The 13,390-nt window shown below is 48.2% G+C and overlaps 1 protein-coding gene and 1 long non-coding RNA gene across 2 annotated transcripts; one reads left to right on the forward strand and one right to left on the reverse strand.

Annotated features, from left to right (window-relative positions):
- Positions 1 to 2,721: 2,721 nt before the first annotated feature.
- On the reverse strand, positions 2,722 to 6,569 carry LOC118350476 (uncharacterized). Its single transcript, XR_007401433.1, has 2 exons — positions 5,953 to 6,569; positions 2,722 to 5,300 (listed from the first exon to the last, which is right to left on the reverse strand). It is a non-coding gene; the product is annotated as an uncharacterized LOC118350476 (long non-coding RNA).
- A 432-nt stretch (positions 6,570 to 7,001) lies between these two features.
- PIM1 (Pim-1 proto-oncogene, serine/threonine kinase) lies at positions 7,002 to 12,377 on the forward strand. Its single transcript, XM_025418610.3, has 6 exons — positions 7,002 to 7,452; positions 7,558 to 7,664; positions 7,782 to 7,832; positions 7,924 to 8,290; positions 9,881 to 10,057; positions 10,800 to 12,377. Exons 1-6 carry the CDS (start codon positions 7,371 to 7,373, stop codon positions 10,955 to 10,957), a joined length of 942 nt encoding a protein of 313 aa, XP_025274395.1. The 5' UTR covers positions 7,002 to 7,370; the 3' UTR covers positions 10,958 to 12,377.
- The last annotated feature ends 1,013 nt before the right edge of the window (positions 12,378 to 13,390 follow it).

Consider the following 13,390-nt stretch of genomic DNA (forward strand, 5'->3'; position numbering starts at 1 on the left):
TCAACTGCTGAGCCACTCAGGTGTCCCTAAAAAGAATCATTGACAAAATTATACATTGAAGGCCATAAAAAATGGTTCCACGTTTGTAGTATGCTGGTTCTGGCTGTGGTGAGCTGTTCATGTTTGTTTTAGTAGCACCCAACCCAGAAAAGAGAACTAAGACAGAGTTGGAAAAGAGGAAGTATATCTTGAAAATGTAAGTTTCTCCAAATTATCAAGTGGATTTCATCCAATCATGTTAATGCATGTCTTCTGTGTCATTTGGATCTTGAACACCCTATGTGTTAACCACAGCATTATTATTCCTAAATTGTTAGCTTCAAGACATGATTTCAATACTTTGTTCTTCAGTAAAGACTGATGGGTGGCTCAGTCTGTTAAGCATCTGCCTTTAGGTTGGTTGTGATCCCAGGGTCCTGGGATCAAGCCCTGCATCCAGGTCTCTGCTCTGCAGGGAGCCTGCTTCTCTCTCTCCCTCGGCCTGCTGCTCCCCCTGCTTGTGCTCTCCATGTCTGTGTCAAATAAATAAAATTCCAAAAAAAAAAAAAGACTGAAATAAAACCTACATCTTTTTCATTTCTCTTTCAAATTTTGTGTCATGATATTAGGAGGCCCTACTGATTTCTCCTTCTGGCTTCCTACTTTTGATTTATTTAAAGAAACTTTTCTTTTTTTTTTTTAGTGTTTGTTTGAGAGAGAGACAGAGAGTATGAACAGGAGGAGCAGAGGGAGAGGGAGAGAATCTCAAGCAGACTCTGCTCTGAGTGCAGAGCCCAAAGCATGGTTGATCCCATGACCCTGAGATCATGACCTGAGCCAAAACCAAGAGCTGGAAGCTTGATTGACTGTGCCACCCAGGCACCCCTTATGTATTTAAAGAAACTTCTATTAGTTCATTTCTCACATTATAGGGAATGCAAAAGAACATAATACAAAGCATCTTTTGCTCCAATTCTTGACATTACTCAGCCCATTCCCTCTCTCCTTTCTACCTGTTCATATCTCACTTATCCTTTAAGGTCCACATTGAGTTCTGCTTCCTCATGGAGCCTTCCTTGACTTCTGCGTCCTCTAAACCCTGTCCCTGTGGATGATGCTCTCAGAACTTAATCATAGAATACCTTGTTAAATCTCTTAAACTCATCTCATATTCCTTGGCAAAGTGGAATGTCTTGGTGAGTAGGAGACAGCTCTACCACACAGCCTTGGGCAAATTATTTCTCTTAGTTTCTGTTTATCTGTAAACCACTGGAGGTAGTAAAACTGCCCATGCTGTAAGATTTGTATGAGGATTCACATAAAGTGCTTAAATGCCTAAGACATCTTTGATGCTCAGTTAATGTTGGCTCCTATCACAGTGTCTCTTCTGCCCCTTTTACCAGACCCAAGCTCAGCGCTTAGCCTCTATGTCCAATGAAAGGATGGTTTCTGCTCTTAGTATGTTTATAATCTAGTTGTAGACGGAACACATACAGAAAAGTAAAGCCATTTTCTATTAAATGACAAATGAGATATATAATAAACACATGTTTTCACTGGCATCTTTTTGATTGCCTAATGAGAAGTGTCACAAAATCTTTTTGAGCATTTTTTTTTTTTCACTTACTTAGATGCACTCTGTGGCTTTTCCAAGTTTTCAGGTCAGCAATTAAAAAAAAATTTTTTTTACCTTATTTATTTATTTATTTATTTATTTATTTATGAGCGACAGAGAGAGAGAGAGCGAGCAACAGAGAGACATAGACACAGGCGGAGGGAAAAGCAGGCTCCATGCAAGGGCCTGACCTGGGACTCGATCCTGGGTCTCCAGGATCATGCTCTGGGCTGAAGGCGGCGCTAAACCGCTGAGCCACCTGGGCTGCCCTCAGGTCAGCAATTTAATTATTTTTAAAAGATGGCAGGCAATCCCCTCACCAACATCCTAATATATGACATTCTTTCCCTCTTTCTGTCACACACACACACACACACACACACACACACGATGGCCCCTTTTCTTTATCAGTTACGACACTCAGGTTTTTTTTTTTTTAATATTTTATTTATTTATTCATGAGAGATACACAGAGAGAGGCAGAGACATAGGCAGAGGAGAAGTAGGCTCCACGCAGGGAGCCTGATGCGGGACTCGATCCTGGGACTCCAGGATCATGACCTGGGCCGAAAGCAGATACTCAACCACTAAGCCACCCAGGCGGCCCTCACTCAGGGTTTTTATTCATATGCCTGGTCCTTTTGTTCTGAGACATACATTTTTATAAGTCTCCAAGCTTCCTGTAGTCTTTATGTATTCTTCGTTATTCTTTTTTGTTTTTACCTATCCAATAAGTATCCAGGAACTATAAAATCTTTGTGTACAGTGCCTTCAATAAATATTATTTTTACTCAAATTTTCAGTGCTGAATGTGTAAAATTCCAAAAATAAATCTAGGTTATTTTTCTTTAAAAAAAAAGAATTGGTAGTGAACTTAAATATACTTTGCCAGATAATAAAAACACTTTTTCTTCGGCTTTGCTGAGGAAACTGAAAACTAAGAGATTTATAAACTTGAAACAAATGTCACATCTTATCAAGGACAAGAACCAGTTCTAACTTGACTATATAGATTCCTTGACCATTCTGAAGTTGAGACACTGGATTTCCTAGCTGTCCATCACTACACTACACCACTGTGACAACTTTAAAGAGGTTCACTTCAGTCTTTTAAAATTTATAGACTGTTTTGTGTCTTACAGTTTGTAGTGGATTTTTATGCATATTCCACACATAGGAACTATATGTGAAAAATTTTTTTTAAGATTTTATTTATTTATTCATGAGAGAGAGAAAGAGAGAGAGAGAGAGGCAGAGACACAGGCAGTGAGAGAAGCAGGCTCCACGCAGGGAGCCCGATGAGGGACTCGATCCCGAGTCTCCAGGAGCACCCCCTGGGCCGAAGGCAGGCACTAAACTGCTGAGCCATCCAGGGATCCCCTATATGTGAAATTTAAATTTTTCTAAGCAACTTTACAACTATTGAGATAATTGGGAGTTTTTTTGTTTTGTTTTCTTAAAATATTTTATTTACTTATTCATGAGAGACAGCGAGAGAGGCAGACACACAGTTAGAGGGAGAAGCAGGCTCCATGCAGGAAGCCCGATGCGGGACCTGATCCCAGGACCTGGGGATCAGGACCTGAGCTGAGAAGGCGGATGCTCAACCACTGAGCCACCCAGGTGCCCTGATTGGAGTTATTTTTAAGGTGTAGGAAGCGGTTGGCTTTCTCCAAATTTTCTTTCTTTTTATTTCACCAAAACAAAGAGAGAGTAAAATAAAAAATAATGAATGTTTCACAGTTAAACTTAAAAAAAAAAATACAGTAATTTGTACGCCTGAAACTAATGTAACATTGTCTGCCAACCATACTTCAATTAAAAAAAAAATACAGTAATTCTTTTTTTAGGAGAGAAATAAGAGATGCGGTTCCAAATTATTTCCGCCCAATTAATTGCAAATAGCTTATAGAGAAAATGCTATACGGACCTACTTATTATATGAGTGCATCAACTAGACTCAGAGGTACTTTATAAAAGGGTACAGGCATCCCTTTCAAACTTACTTCTTCTAAACTTCTGGGATTACAGAAATTGCTTAAATCATTCTTTTGACAAGGACTTGATTAAATCTGTATCAGGTGGAATATGGAAACCATCTAAGGATTAATATGGCTATTGTTCAAATTAACATCAACAAATTCTTTCCTTTCCAGAGAATTATAAGCATGATTATGGCCTTTATCTTTCCAAAAGCACTTGTCATTTAATTATTAGCGTGATTTTTCTGATTCTTTGTTAGATCCTTTGAACAGCAAAGGCAGTGATTGTTTTTATTAAAACTACATTTTGATGAATAAAAACATCAAGTTCCCTACCCTTGAAGAATAACTTTTAACACAAAACATACTTGAATGTTTAATAATTATCTTTAAAAGCAGTTTTAAGTAAATAAAAGCTCTTTGCCAAGCAAGGTCCATGTTTTGTAACTTCCAGCTGTGAAGCAGCCACCATATAAAGCAGACATATTAAATGTTAATCACTTTAGCTCTGCCTAATTAAATATTTAGCCCTACAAAGATCTAGAGAAAGTGAAAAAGGTTGAACTTGATTTAATGTATACAATTATTTTGGATCACATTCTCTCCCTGGATGATTACAATCAAGTGATGTACCTAGTATTTCAACTTTGGAACCTCCAAAAAGGTGCAAGACCATTCCAAAATCATTATTGTCATAATCACAATCATCATTATTGCTATCACAGCTAATATTTATTAGAAGTTTAGTCTGTGCTAGGCTACGTGCTTTACATGCAGACTTTTATTTGCTCCTTACAACAGCCCTATGAAGTGGGTACTATTATCTTCATTCAGAGTCTAAAGCTTAGAAAGGTTAAGTAACTAAAAAAAAAAGGTTAAGTAACTTGATGAATGACACATAAGTATGTGCCAGATCCCAGATTTGAAATCAAACTAACTTGTTAAACTCCTTGCTCCAAATCGAACTCCAATTAAAAAAATATACAAAAAAACCCCCTTGCTCCTCCTAATCTTGCTTTTTTTTTTTGGCTTTTTTTTTTTTTTTTTTTTTTGCACTAACCTTTCTTTTATTTTGCCCAAGCCCTCTTAACTCACTTAAATTTGGTATAAAATGACTTTAATCATGACCTTTTTGTTGTGACTCATTTTGGTCTTCCCCTCCAGTAACGCACATTGTTCAAGAGATGCTGGACAACAGAAGAATATGTGTCAAGGAAGAGGGCAGCAAGGTATAAATAATTGATAAGTTAATTAACGAAGAGATTTTAAGAAGTAAAAAGCCAAACACATGATTGCCGGATGAGCAGAGTGGACAGTGAAGAATCCTTGGAGTTATCTAACAGTCGGGTCCTCCTGAAGGCTAGGAAAGCTTTAAATACAAGTGAAGAGGGGAGGGCATCCTCAGAACAGGCTGACTGCCTCTGCAAAGGCAGTGTCTGGAAAGTGATAGGTGAGTGGGAGCATGTGGAGACGCAGGGCTTGAAGGAGGGAGAAGGTAAAGAGCATTGGAAGTGCTGGGTCGCGCGTCCTTTTACCCTAGTTGTCTTACTCGGTACCAAGGAAAGTTTGAGATCCTGATTAATGGGAAATCTTTAAATACTCTGGGTTGATTTGGGGCCGTTTCATCTCTTCCTCCTTTAGCTGTTGTGTGACCCTGTGTCATCCGACTTATGTTTCATTTTCCCAGCTGTGAAAAGGGAATCCTTCTTCTCTTGGGTTTTCTCCTAGTCATCAAAAATGAAGAGTTAGGCCCCAGGACACCAACAAAAGGAAAATGCAGTATTTTATAAGACAGGTTCACAAAAGCTGTGAAATATGGGGGCAACATCTTTCCGCAACAGGCACCGCAGAAAACTTTTAATGAAATATTCACATTCATTAACGACCACAGCTCTAACAGACCCTGGAACCTCATTTCTCTTTACGTGGTAGGAACTTGGAAACGATGAAAATGGGACGCAGTTAGCTTTCAAGGACTCAGGCCACTGACGGCTCAATTTATGGATTACACAGAATTTTAATTTACTCATTTCACACGTCGTTATCAACTCTACGTGAAGTTTAGAAGGACAAAGGATGAAAGTGGACTTGGCCTGTTTTCCGTGTTATTTCCACGGTGGGGCAGAGAGAGTGTGTGTGTGTGTGAGGGGGGGGGTGGGGGGCAATCTCCTTTGAGACAAGACTCGGTGCGGCCAATAATTGCTAGTATTGCCAGACTGGTAATAACAGGCTGATGAAAGGTGAATACAACGTGAAAACTCTGATTAAACCAAGCGCACCCTCCCCCCCCGCTCTCCTCTCTCCCGCCCTCACAGAAGGCGCTGAGACAGCATCTGGCATCATAACACCAACATTCGTTTCGTGATTCCTCCTCACCGGGCACTCTCCGCACACATCACTTCTGGGCGAGCAGGATTCACTGGTCCTTCTCTGCGTTTTTCACACAAACGGCGGCTCGAGAATCTGGGGGCTGAGCTTTTCTTTCACCAGCTGCAAGAAGCGCGATCTGGACCCCCGCCCCGCCCCGCCCCGCCCCGCCCAAGCCGAGCTGCCCCCGTTTCGATCCAGGCCTGTGACACCCCCACGCCCTCGGCGAAGCCGCCGTGACTCACAGCGCGCGGCTCCTGCGCCCCCCGCGCGCCGCCCCCACGCACGCCCCGAGGAGGGCCCGAGCCGAGCCCGCCGCGCCTCCGGAACCCGCCCCGGCCGACTCGGAGGTCTCGGGCTGAGTCACACAGAAGGACCACCCTCGTCGGCGCCCCCCCGGCCCGCACCCCCGGCGCCCGCCGCCGCTCTCCCCGCCTGGCACACCGACGCCCGTCGTCTCTGCGCAACTTGCTGTGCTCCAGCTCGAGCCCCTGACCCAAAAGCCTCCGAGAAACAGCCGCGGAGCCGGCCGCGGGCGGCCTTTGATGGCTTTGTTATTGTTTGGGTTTGAATCGATACGCCCCTCCCCATCCTTCCTCCCTCCCTCCTCGCGGCCCGACGCCCGGCTCGCCCCTCCCCTCGCGCCCCGCGCCCCTCCCCCTCCACTTTGGCGCCTTTTCCTTCCCGCCACGTCGTGGCGGCGTAGAGACCATTCTGACCGCGAGAGCGGGGCGGGGCGGGGGCGGGGCGCGCCGCGTTATGCAGATCGGTCGGCTCGTGGTTGGCTGGAGGCGCGCCGGCGGGGGCGGGGCCGGGGCGCGGCGACGGAGCGCGCGGGGCGGGGGCCGCGGGGAGTCGCCCCGTCCCGCCGCTTCCCCACCCCCTCTCCTCCCTCCGCCGGCCCGGCCGCGCGGCTCCCCGCCTAGGCCTCCCGGAGAGGCCCCGCCCCATCCCCGCCCGCCCGCGCGCCCCCCCACCCGCCGGCGCGCTCCGCCCCTTTACTCCTGGCGGCTGGGCGAGCCGGGCGTCTGCTGCAGCGGCCGCGGTGGCGGAGGAGGCCCGAGAGGACTTGGCGGCAGCGGCGGCGGCGGCGGCGGCGGCGGCACCGGCAGCAGCAGCAGCAGCAGCAGCTACGAGCTCCCAGTGCCGCGGCGCTGCCGCACGAGCCCCACGAGCCGCCCACCCTGCCGCCCTCGGCGCTGCCTGACCTCGCCGGCGTGTCCGCCCGCCGCCAGCCCCGGCAGCGCCCCCAGTCGTCCTCCGACTCGCCCTCGGCCTTCCGCGCCAGCCGCAGCCGCAGCCGCAACGCCGCCCGCAGCCTCAGCCTCAGCCCCAGCCGTAGGCACAGCCCCCGGCGCAACCCCGGCCCCGGCTCCTGCCGCAGCTCCTCCAGGCACAGCCCCTTCGCCGCCACCCTGGAGGTTGGGATGCTCTTGTCCAAAATCAACTCGCTTGCCCACCTGCGCGCCGCGCCCTGCAACGACCTGCACGCCTCCAAGCTGGCGCCCGGTGAGCGTCCCCGCGGCCTGGGAGGGCGAGGCGGCCGGACCCCCAGGGTGGGCGCTGGGAGCTCGCGGGCCGCCGCTGAGCCCCCCGTGCCTCCCCCTTTCCTAGGCAAGGAGAAGGAGCCCCTGGAGTCGCAGTACCAGGTGGGCCCGCTACTGGGCAGCGGCGGCTTCGGCTCGGTCTACTCAGGCATCCGTGTCGCCGACAACTTGCCGGTGAGCGGGCGCCCCGCCGCGGGGAGGGTGCACTGGGCGGGGGTCTGGGGGCGCCCGGGTGTGTTTCGGCCCCGGCGAGGGGATCTCATGGAGACTCTTCGGGGGGGATGGTTTCAGGTGGCCATCAAGCACGTGGAGAAGGACCGGATTTCCGACTGGGGCGAGCTGGTGAGTGCCCCGGAGGGAGCGACCCCTAGGATGGGTGGGGTGAGGGGCGCCCTCCGACTCGCGCGCTCACGCAGCCCCCTCGCCTCTGCAGCCCAATGGCACCCGGGTGCCCATGGAAGTGGTCCTGCTGAAGAAGGTGAGCTCGGGCTTCTCCGGCGTCATTAGGCTCCTGGACTGGTTCGAGAGGCCCGACAGTTTCGTCTTGATCCTGGAGAGGCCCGAGCCGGTGCAAGACCTCTTCGACTTTATCACGGAAAGGGGGGCCCTGCAGGAGGAGCTGGCCCGCAGCTTTTTCTGGCAGGTGCTGGAGGCTGTGCGGCACTGCCACAACTGCGGAGTGCTCCACCGCGACATCAAGGACGAGAACATTCTCATCGACCTCAATCGCGGCGAGCTCAAGCTCATCGACTTCGGGTCGGGGGCGCTGCTCAAGGACACGGTCTACACGGACTTCGATGGTGAGCCAGCCAGTTCCGGGCGGGAGTTGCCGGGGAGGGAGCTGCCCAGGTGACTCGGCCTTGCCTGGAGGCCTCGGCCGGCTTCCCTCTCCGGCCCTTTGTAAAGGTCATCGGGCCGTCTGGCTCGATGCTGGCAGGGGTGGGGCGAGGGAGAGCTTCCCAGCGTAGTAAAGCCGGAGATTTCCAGCCAGCTGAACCTGTCATGCTTCTGGCATGATTTTATTTTTTAAGTGGAATTCAGTGGGTTCCAAGCTTTCCCGATGAATAAGAGGTTGTGGGCAACCCGCCGTAGCCCAGATTTCTGAAGTCTGACCCAGTTTCCCCGCCAGTAAAAGATAGGGTGGGGGGAAAGGGAGGAGAGAGCTGGAGAGATGAAGATCTGATGCCGGTTTTGTAATTTTTGTTTTGTGTTCCAAAGGAGTTTTCTGTAAGGTTAGTTTGTAGAGCTGCAGTTTTTTTTTTTTTTTCCTCTCCCCTTTGATCTAGGGACGGATAAAGGAATAGAAAAACAGTAGTTTACACGAAATTATTTTGTGGTGTGTCGCCTTTTTTTATTTATTTTTTGGCGTTGCGGGGTGAGAGTGGGAATGAATGTTGTGAAAGAAGATCTCTTGCTGGTTTGAAAATTAGTTGGGTGTCTCCGCAGAGAGGATGAAAACCTATCCTAGGGAGGGGCTTGGAGCGGGTTCTTTCAGAAAAGATGGAATTGGGAGCCTGAGATCAAAGCAAAGGAGGGTGGGTCATCATCTGAGCGGCTTAACCTAACAAACGACAGCCTTTCAAAACTTGTGACTGGGGCTTGTGGTTTGTGTTTATTTGCCCTTGGAGGACGCTGGGTTGGGCTGCATTTTTTTGTATTTAACAGTTAATGGCTGGCCGGGTCCTCCCTTGTTTTTTCCTCCGAGTCTTTGCTGCCCCCTGGTGAGCACAAGCGGGATGGCCCTGACCTTTTTTTTTTTTTTTTTACAACCCAAAGTTTGTAAACAGGAATCACGTGGTCTGAAACCCGCTCTGCAGCTCTACCTTTGCTGCGAGGGGAAGAGAGGGTGTGGGTGTCTGCCTCTGCACGCATAGGGTGGGGAGGAAGGCCTCCCAAAGGGCATCCTGACTTAAGATAGAGTTTATTGGGTAAGGACCCTCGAGTGGGTCGTAGGTGAGACTAGAATCTCACCCAGGCTCCAGCCACGTTAATGCATTTTAAGGATAGTCTGTGGGATACTTCCCTTGATTGTGCAGACATTCATCCATTCATCCCATTGTGGGTGGTCCTACCGCATACCCGCCTCAGGCTTTGGGTTTGTGGCCAGCCCTGTTTGTTTCTTGGAGCAGTTTGTAAAGAATTTTGATTTATGGTCTGCTGGTAGAGAGGTGGGTGGGTAATGCTTTGGGTTGGAAGAGATGCTGTAAGCCACTCATCTACTCCTTTTAGCCTGGGGGTGGGGGGGATGGAATTAGCCCAGCTCTTGTCCTGGGAGAAGTGGAGTGGTGTTTTTTGTTTTAAGGAGTCGCTCAGTATTACTCAGTATGTGAATTGCTTTGTTTTATTTTTGCCAAAAGTGTGTTTTCCTTTTCAATTCCCCTGGCTCACAGGGACCCGAGTGTATAGTCCTCCAGAGTGGATCCGCTACCATCGCTACCATGGCAGGTCGGCCGCTGTCTGGTCTCTGGGGATCCTGCTGTATGATATGGTCTGTGGAGATATTCCTTTTGAGCATGATGAGGAGATCATCCGGGGCCAAGTTTTCTTCAGGCAGAGGGTCTCTTCAGGTAACTTTTGGGAAGCCCTTTTGTTGAGAAGCAGGAGTCAAAGAGTCTTCAGGGGGGACAGTTTGAATTTTGGAGAGCTCCACCTCCCCAGGGGATGCCCCACAGTCCTTGCTTATTAGTAGAGTCCTGGGCCCATGACTGGAGAACTGGCTCTCAGGAATTTAATGATTTGCACTGAGCATTCTTTGAGAGGTCAGTAGAAGAGCATGTGTGAGAATATTAAGAAAAGACCATGTCTTTTCGTTGAAAGTTTTTTTTTTTAAAGTACCAGCAGTCCTGACTGACTCCTCAACTCTCCTGGCTGGTGAAAAGTTGAGGGTTCTTTCAGCATTCTCCCTTAAGGCAGACTCTCTAAATATTGTGGTTCCAGTGACCTCATTGTGGGTGGTGTTCATATTTGTAAGTTGTAGGTGAATTGAATCACCTCATCATGCTCACTGATGTCTCATCAAAATCCCTTGTCATCATTCTTCCTATTTCTAGTGAGTGGGTGTCGTGGGAAAGGCCTTAGCTATTGAAGTCTGAAAACCACAGGTTTAAGAGGGGAGCTTTTTTTTTTTTCTTTTTTAAGCTCAAAGCAGATTAGAGGATCCAGATCTTAGTTAATACCTTACCATTGAAAAGTAGAGTTCTAGAAGGTTCCTAGTCTCCTTTGGGTCCCTGGGAAGCAAATTAGCAAGACCTTTGCATTGTAAAAACAAGTTGAGTCATTCATAACCTCTGTCTCTCCTGCTTTCTGCAGAGTGTCAGCATCTCATTAGGTGGTGCTTGGCCCTGAGACCATCAGATCGGCCATCCTTCGAAGAAATCCAGAACCACCCATGGATGCAAGATGTCCTCCTGCCCCAGGAAACAGCTGAGATCCATCTGCACAGCCTGTCACCAGGGCCCAGCAAATAGCAGCTTTTCTGGCAGGTTCTCCCCTCCTCATCAGATGCTCGTCAGATGCTCGAGGGAGGGGAAGCGTCTGTTTCCAGCTTCCTGAGTACCAGTGACACTTCTCGCCAAGCAGGACAGTGCTTGATAACAGGAACAACATTTACAACTCATTCCAGACCCCAGGCCCCTGGAGGTTGCCTCCCAATATGGGGGGGAAGGAGACTCCACTCCAGGTGTCCTAGACCTCAACTCTTCCCGTAGATGCTCTGTTCTTCTCACAGATGTCCAGTGTCCCTGGACTCTGCAAAATCCTGGGGGTGGGGGGAGGGGGGGTCAGAACCCTGCCATGGAATTGTTCCCTTCATCACGAGTTCTGCCGAATGCCGCGATGGGTCGGGTAGGGGGAAAACGGGTTGGGGTGGGATATAGGACTAGCACCATTTTAAGTCCCTGTCACCTCTTCCGACTCTTCTGAGTGCCTTCTGTGGGGACTCCGGCTGTGCTGGGAGAAATACTTGAACTTGCCTCTTTTACCTGCTGCTTCTCCAAAAATCTGCCTGGGTTTGGTTCCCTGTTTTTCTCTCCTGTCCCCCTCCCCCCCATCCTTCATATGAAAGGTGCCATTGGAAGAGGCTACAGGGCCAAATGCTGAGCCACCTGCCCTTTTCTGCCTCCTTTAGTAAAACTCCCGAGTGAACTGGTCTTCCTTTTTGGTTTTTACTTAACTGTTTCAAAGCCAAGACCTCACACACACACACACACACATACACACACACACAAAATGCACAAACAATGCAAATCAACAGAAAAAACTGTAAATGTGTACAGTTGGCATGGTAGTGTACAAAAGGATTGTAGTTGATCTAATCTTTTTTAATTTTGCCTTTAAGTTATTTTACCTGTTTCATTTTTGTTTCTTTTTTTTTTTTTTTTGTTCTTGGGTTTTTGTTTTTGTTTTTTTTTTGGAAGATGCGCATTCTAACCTGGAGGTCAACGTTATGTATTTATTTATTTATTTATTTGGTTCCTTTTCCTGCTCCAAGCTTCCACAGCTGCTGCCATAGTTTTCTTTCCTCCTTTCCTCCTCTGACTTGGGGACCTTTGGGCGAGGGCTTGCTCTGAACGTAGGGTGACGGGACTCAGGCGGGACAGCTGCTACAGATCCCTGACTGCTGCAGGGGCCCCTCACCAACTTTCACCAGAGTGGGGATGGGTTCCGTGGGGTGTAGGGGAGGGGCATCGCTGACTAGTGTACATAGGATAGATATATGAAAAGCAGTTCTGGATGGTGTGCCTTCCGGATCCTCTCTGGGGCTGTGTTTTGAGCAGTATGTAGCCTGCTGGTTTTATCTGAGTGAAATACTGTACAGGGGAATAAAAGAGATCTTATTTTTTTTTTTTTTATACTTGGCGTTTTTTGAATAAAAACCTTTTGTCTTAACTCCGTGGCTTCGAAGTGTCCATGCAGAGGGCTCACTTGATTTAACTCTTGGGAAGTGCCTAGATCCTATCCTGGGAGAAAAGAGAACTTGAAGCCTCGACCTGGTTTCCTTCCACAGGATTCATGGGATAGCCACCCTTCTGAAGTAAGGATGTGGACAAAATTTGGCCTGAGAGCTCCAACCTCTATTCCCTGATGGCAACTTCTAGAGCTGCACTAACGCAGCATGTGTGACTGGTTGCCTGGTTGCGCTAGTCACATTTCACGGGAGAACCGCTTGTGACTAGGGGCAGTGGAACTATAGAACATTTCCATCATCGTGGAAAGTTCTATCAGACAGGGCTGACCCAGAGATAGCAAACAGTTCTATTGCTAAACTGACAGTGGAAGCTTTTTTCCAGCGGTCTTTCCCACCAGCGTAACGTGTTGGGCACATACACTTGACGTGTTAAGCTTACTGAAAAACCAGATACCTGTATTACTCTTTAGTTCCCCATTCAAGTTCCCTTCACCTTTTGTGTGGGGTTGAGTCATGAGTAGCAGATGGGTGGAAATGTTTTTTTTACCTAAGCAGCCTTGGGTTTTCCCCACCAATGTGCTCTACACAGAGCTTATGATGGGGAGTAGATGAAATGTAGCCGTGACATCTTCCTGCTTGTGCTGGGATTAATGTTTTTAAATCTGTGGTTTCTTTACAGGAGTCTGCTTAAGCACCTTCCTTGTTCTTTTTGTTACAGTCATTTAATTTTTTTTAAGTCAACTACCCCTGACATGGGGCTCGAACTCTCAGAGACCAAGAGTCACAAACTCTACCAATCCAGCCGGGGTGGGGCTAGGGGGCTGCTGTGAGAGTTGAGTTTAAATTAGATGGTGGAACCTATGAACCCACTTGGGATACATGGTATAAAGTCATCCTGATAGGCAGCACGCTGGAGCCTGTGCTGCTAATTTGCATATTAAGTATTAGTAAATGTTGGTTTGGTTTTTTCTAAATAAGCATCAGCAGCAGTTCC

Source organism: Canis lupus, chromosome 12, assembly GCF_003254725.2.
Source record: "Canis lupus dingo isolate Sandy chromosome 12, ASM325472v2, whole genome shotgun sequence".
Lineage (NCBI taxonomy): Eukaryota > Metazoa > Chordata > Mammalia > Carnivora > Canidae > Canis > Canis lupus.

What these genes read in the sequence shown, in the direction of transcription:
- PIM1 (XM_025418610.3), top strand. Translation starts at nt 7,371, where the DNA reads ATGCTCTTGTCCAAAATCAACTCGCTTGCCCACCTGCGCGCCGCGCCC. An exon ending in GTGTCGCCGACAACTTGCCG is followed by an intron (nt 7,665 to 7,781) that starts GTGAGCGGGCGC and finishes GGATGGTTTCAG; the next exon opens with GTGGCCATCAAGCACGTGGA. An exon ending in CAGGCAGAGGGTCTCTTCAG is followed by an intron (nt 10,058 to 10,799) that starts GTAACTTTTGGG and finishes TGCTTTCTGCAG; the next exon opens with AGTGTCAGCATCTCATTAGG.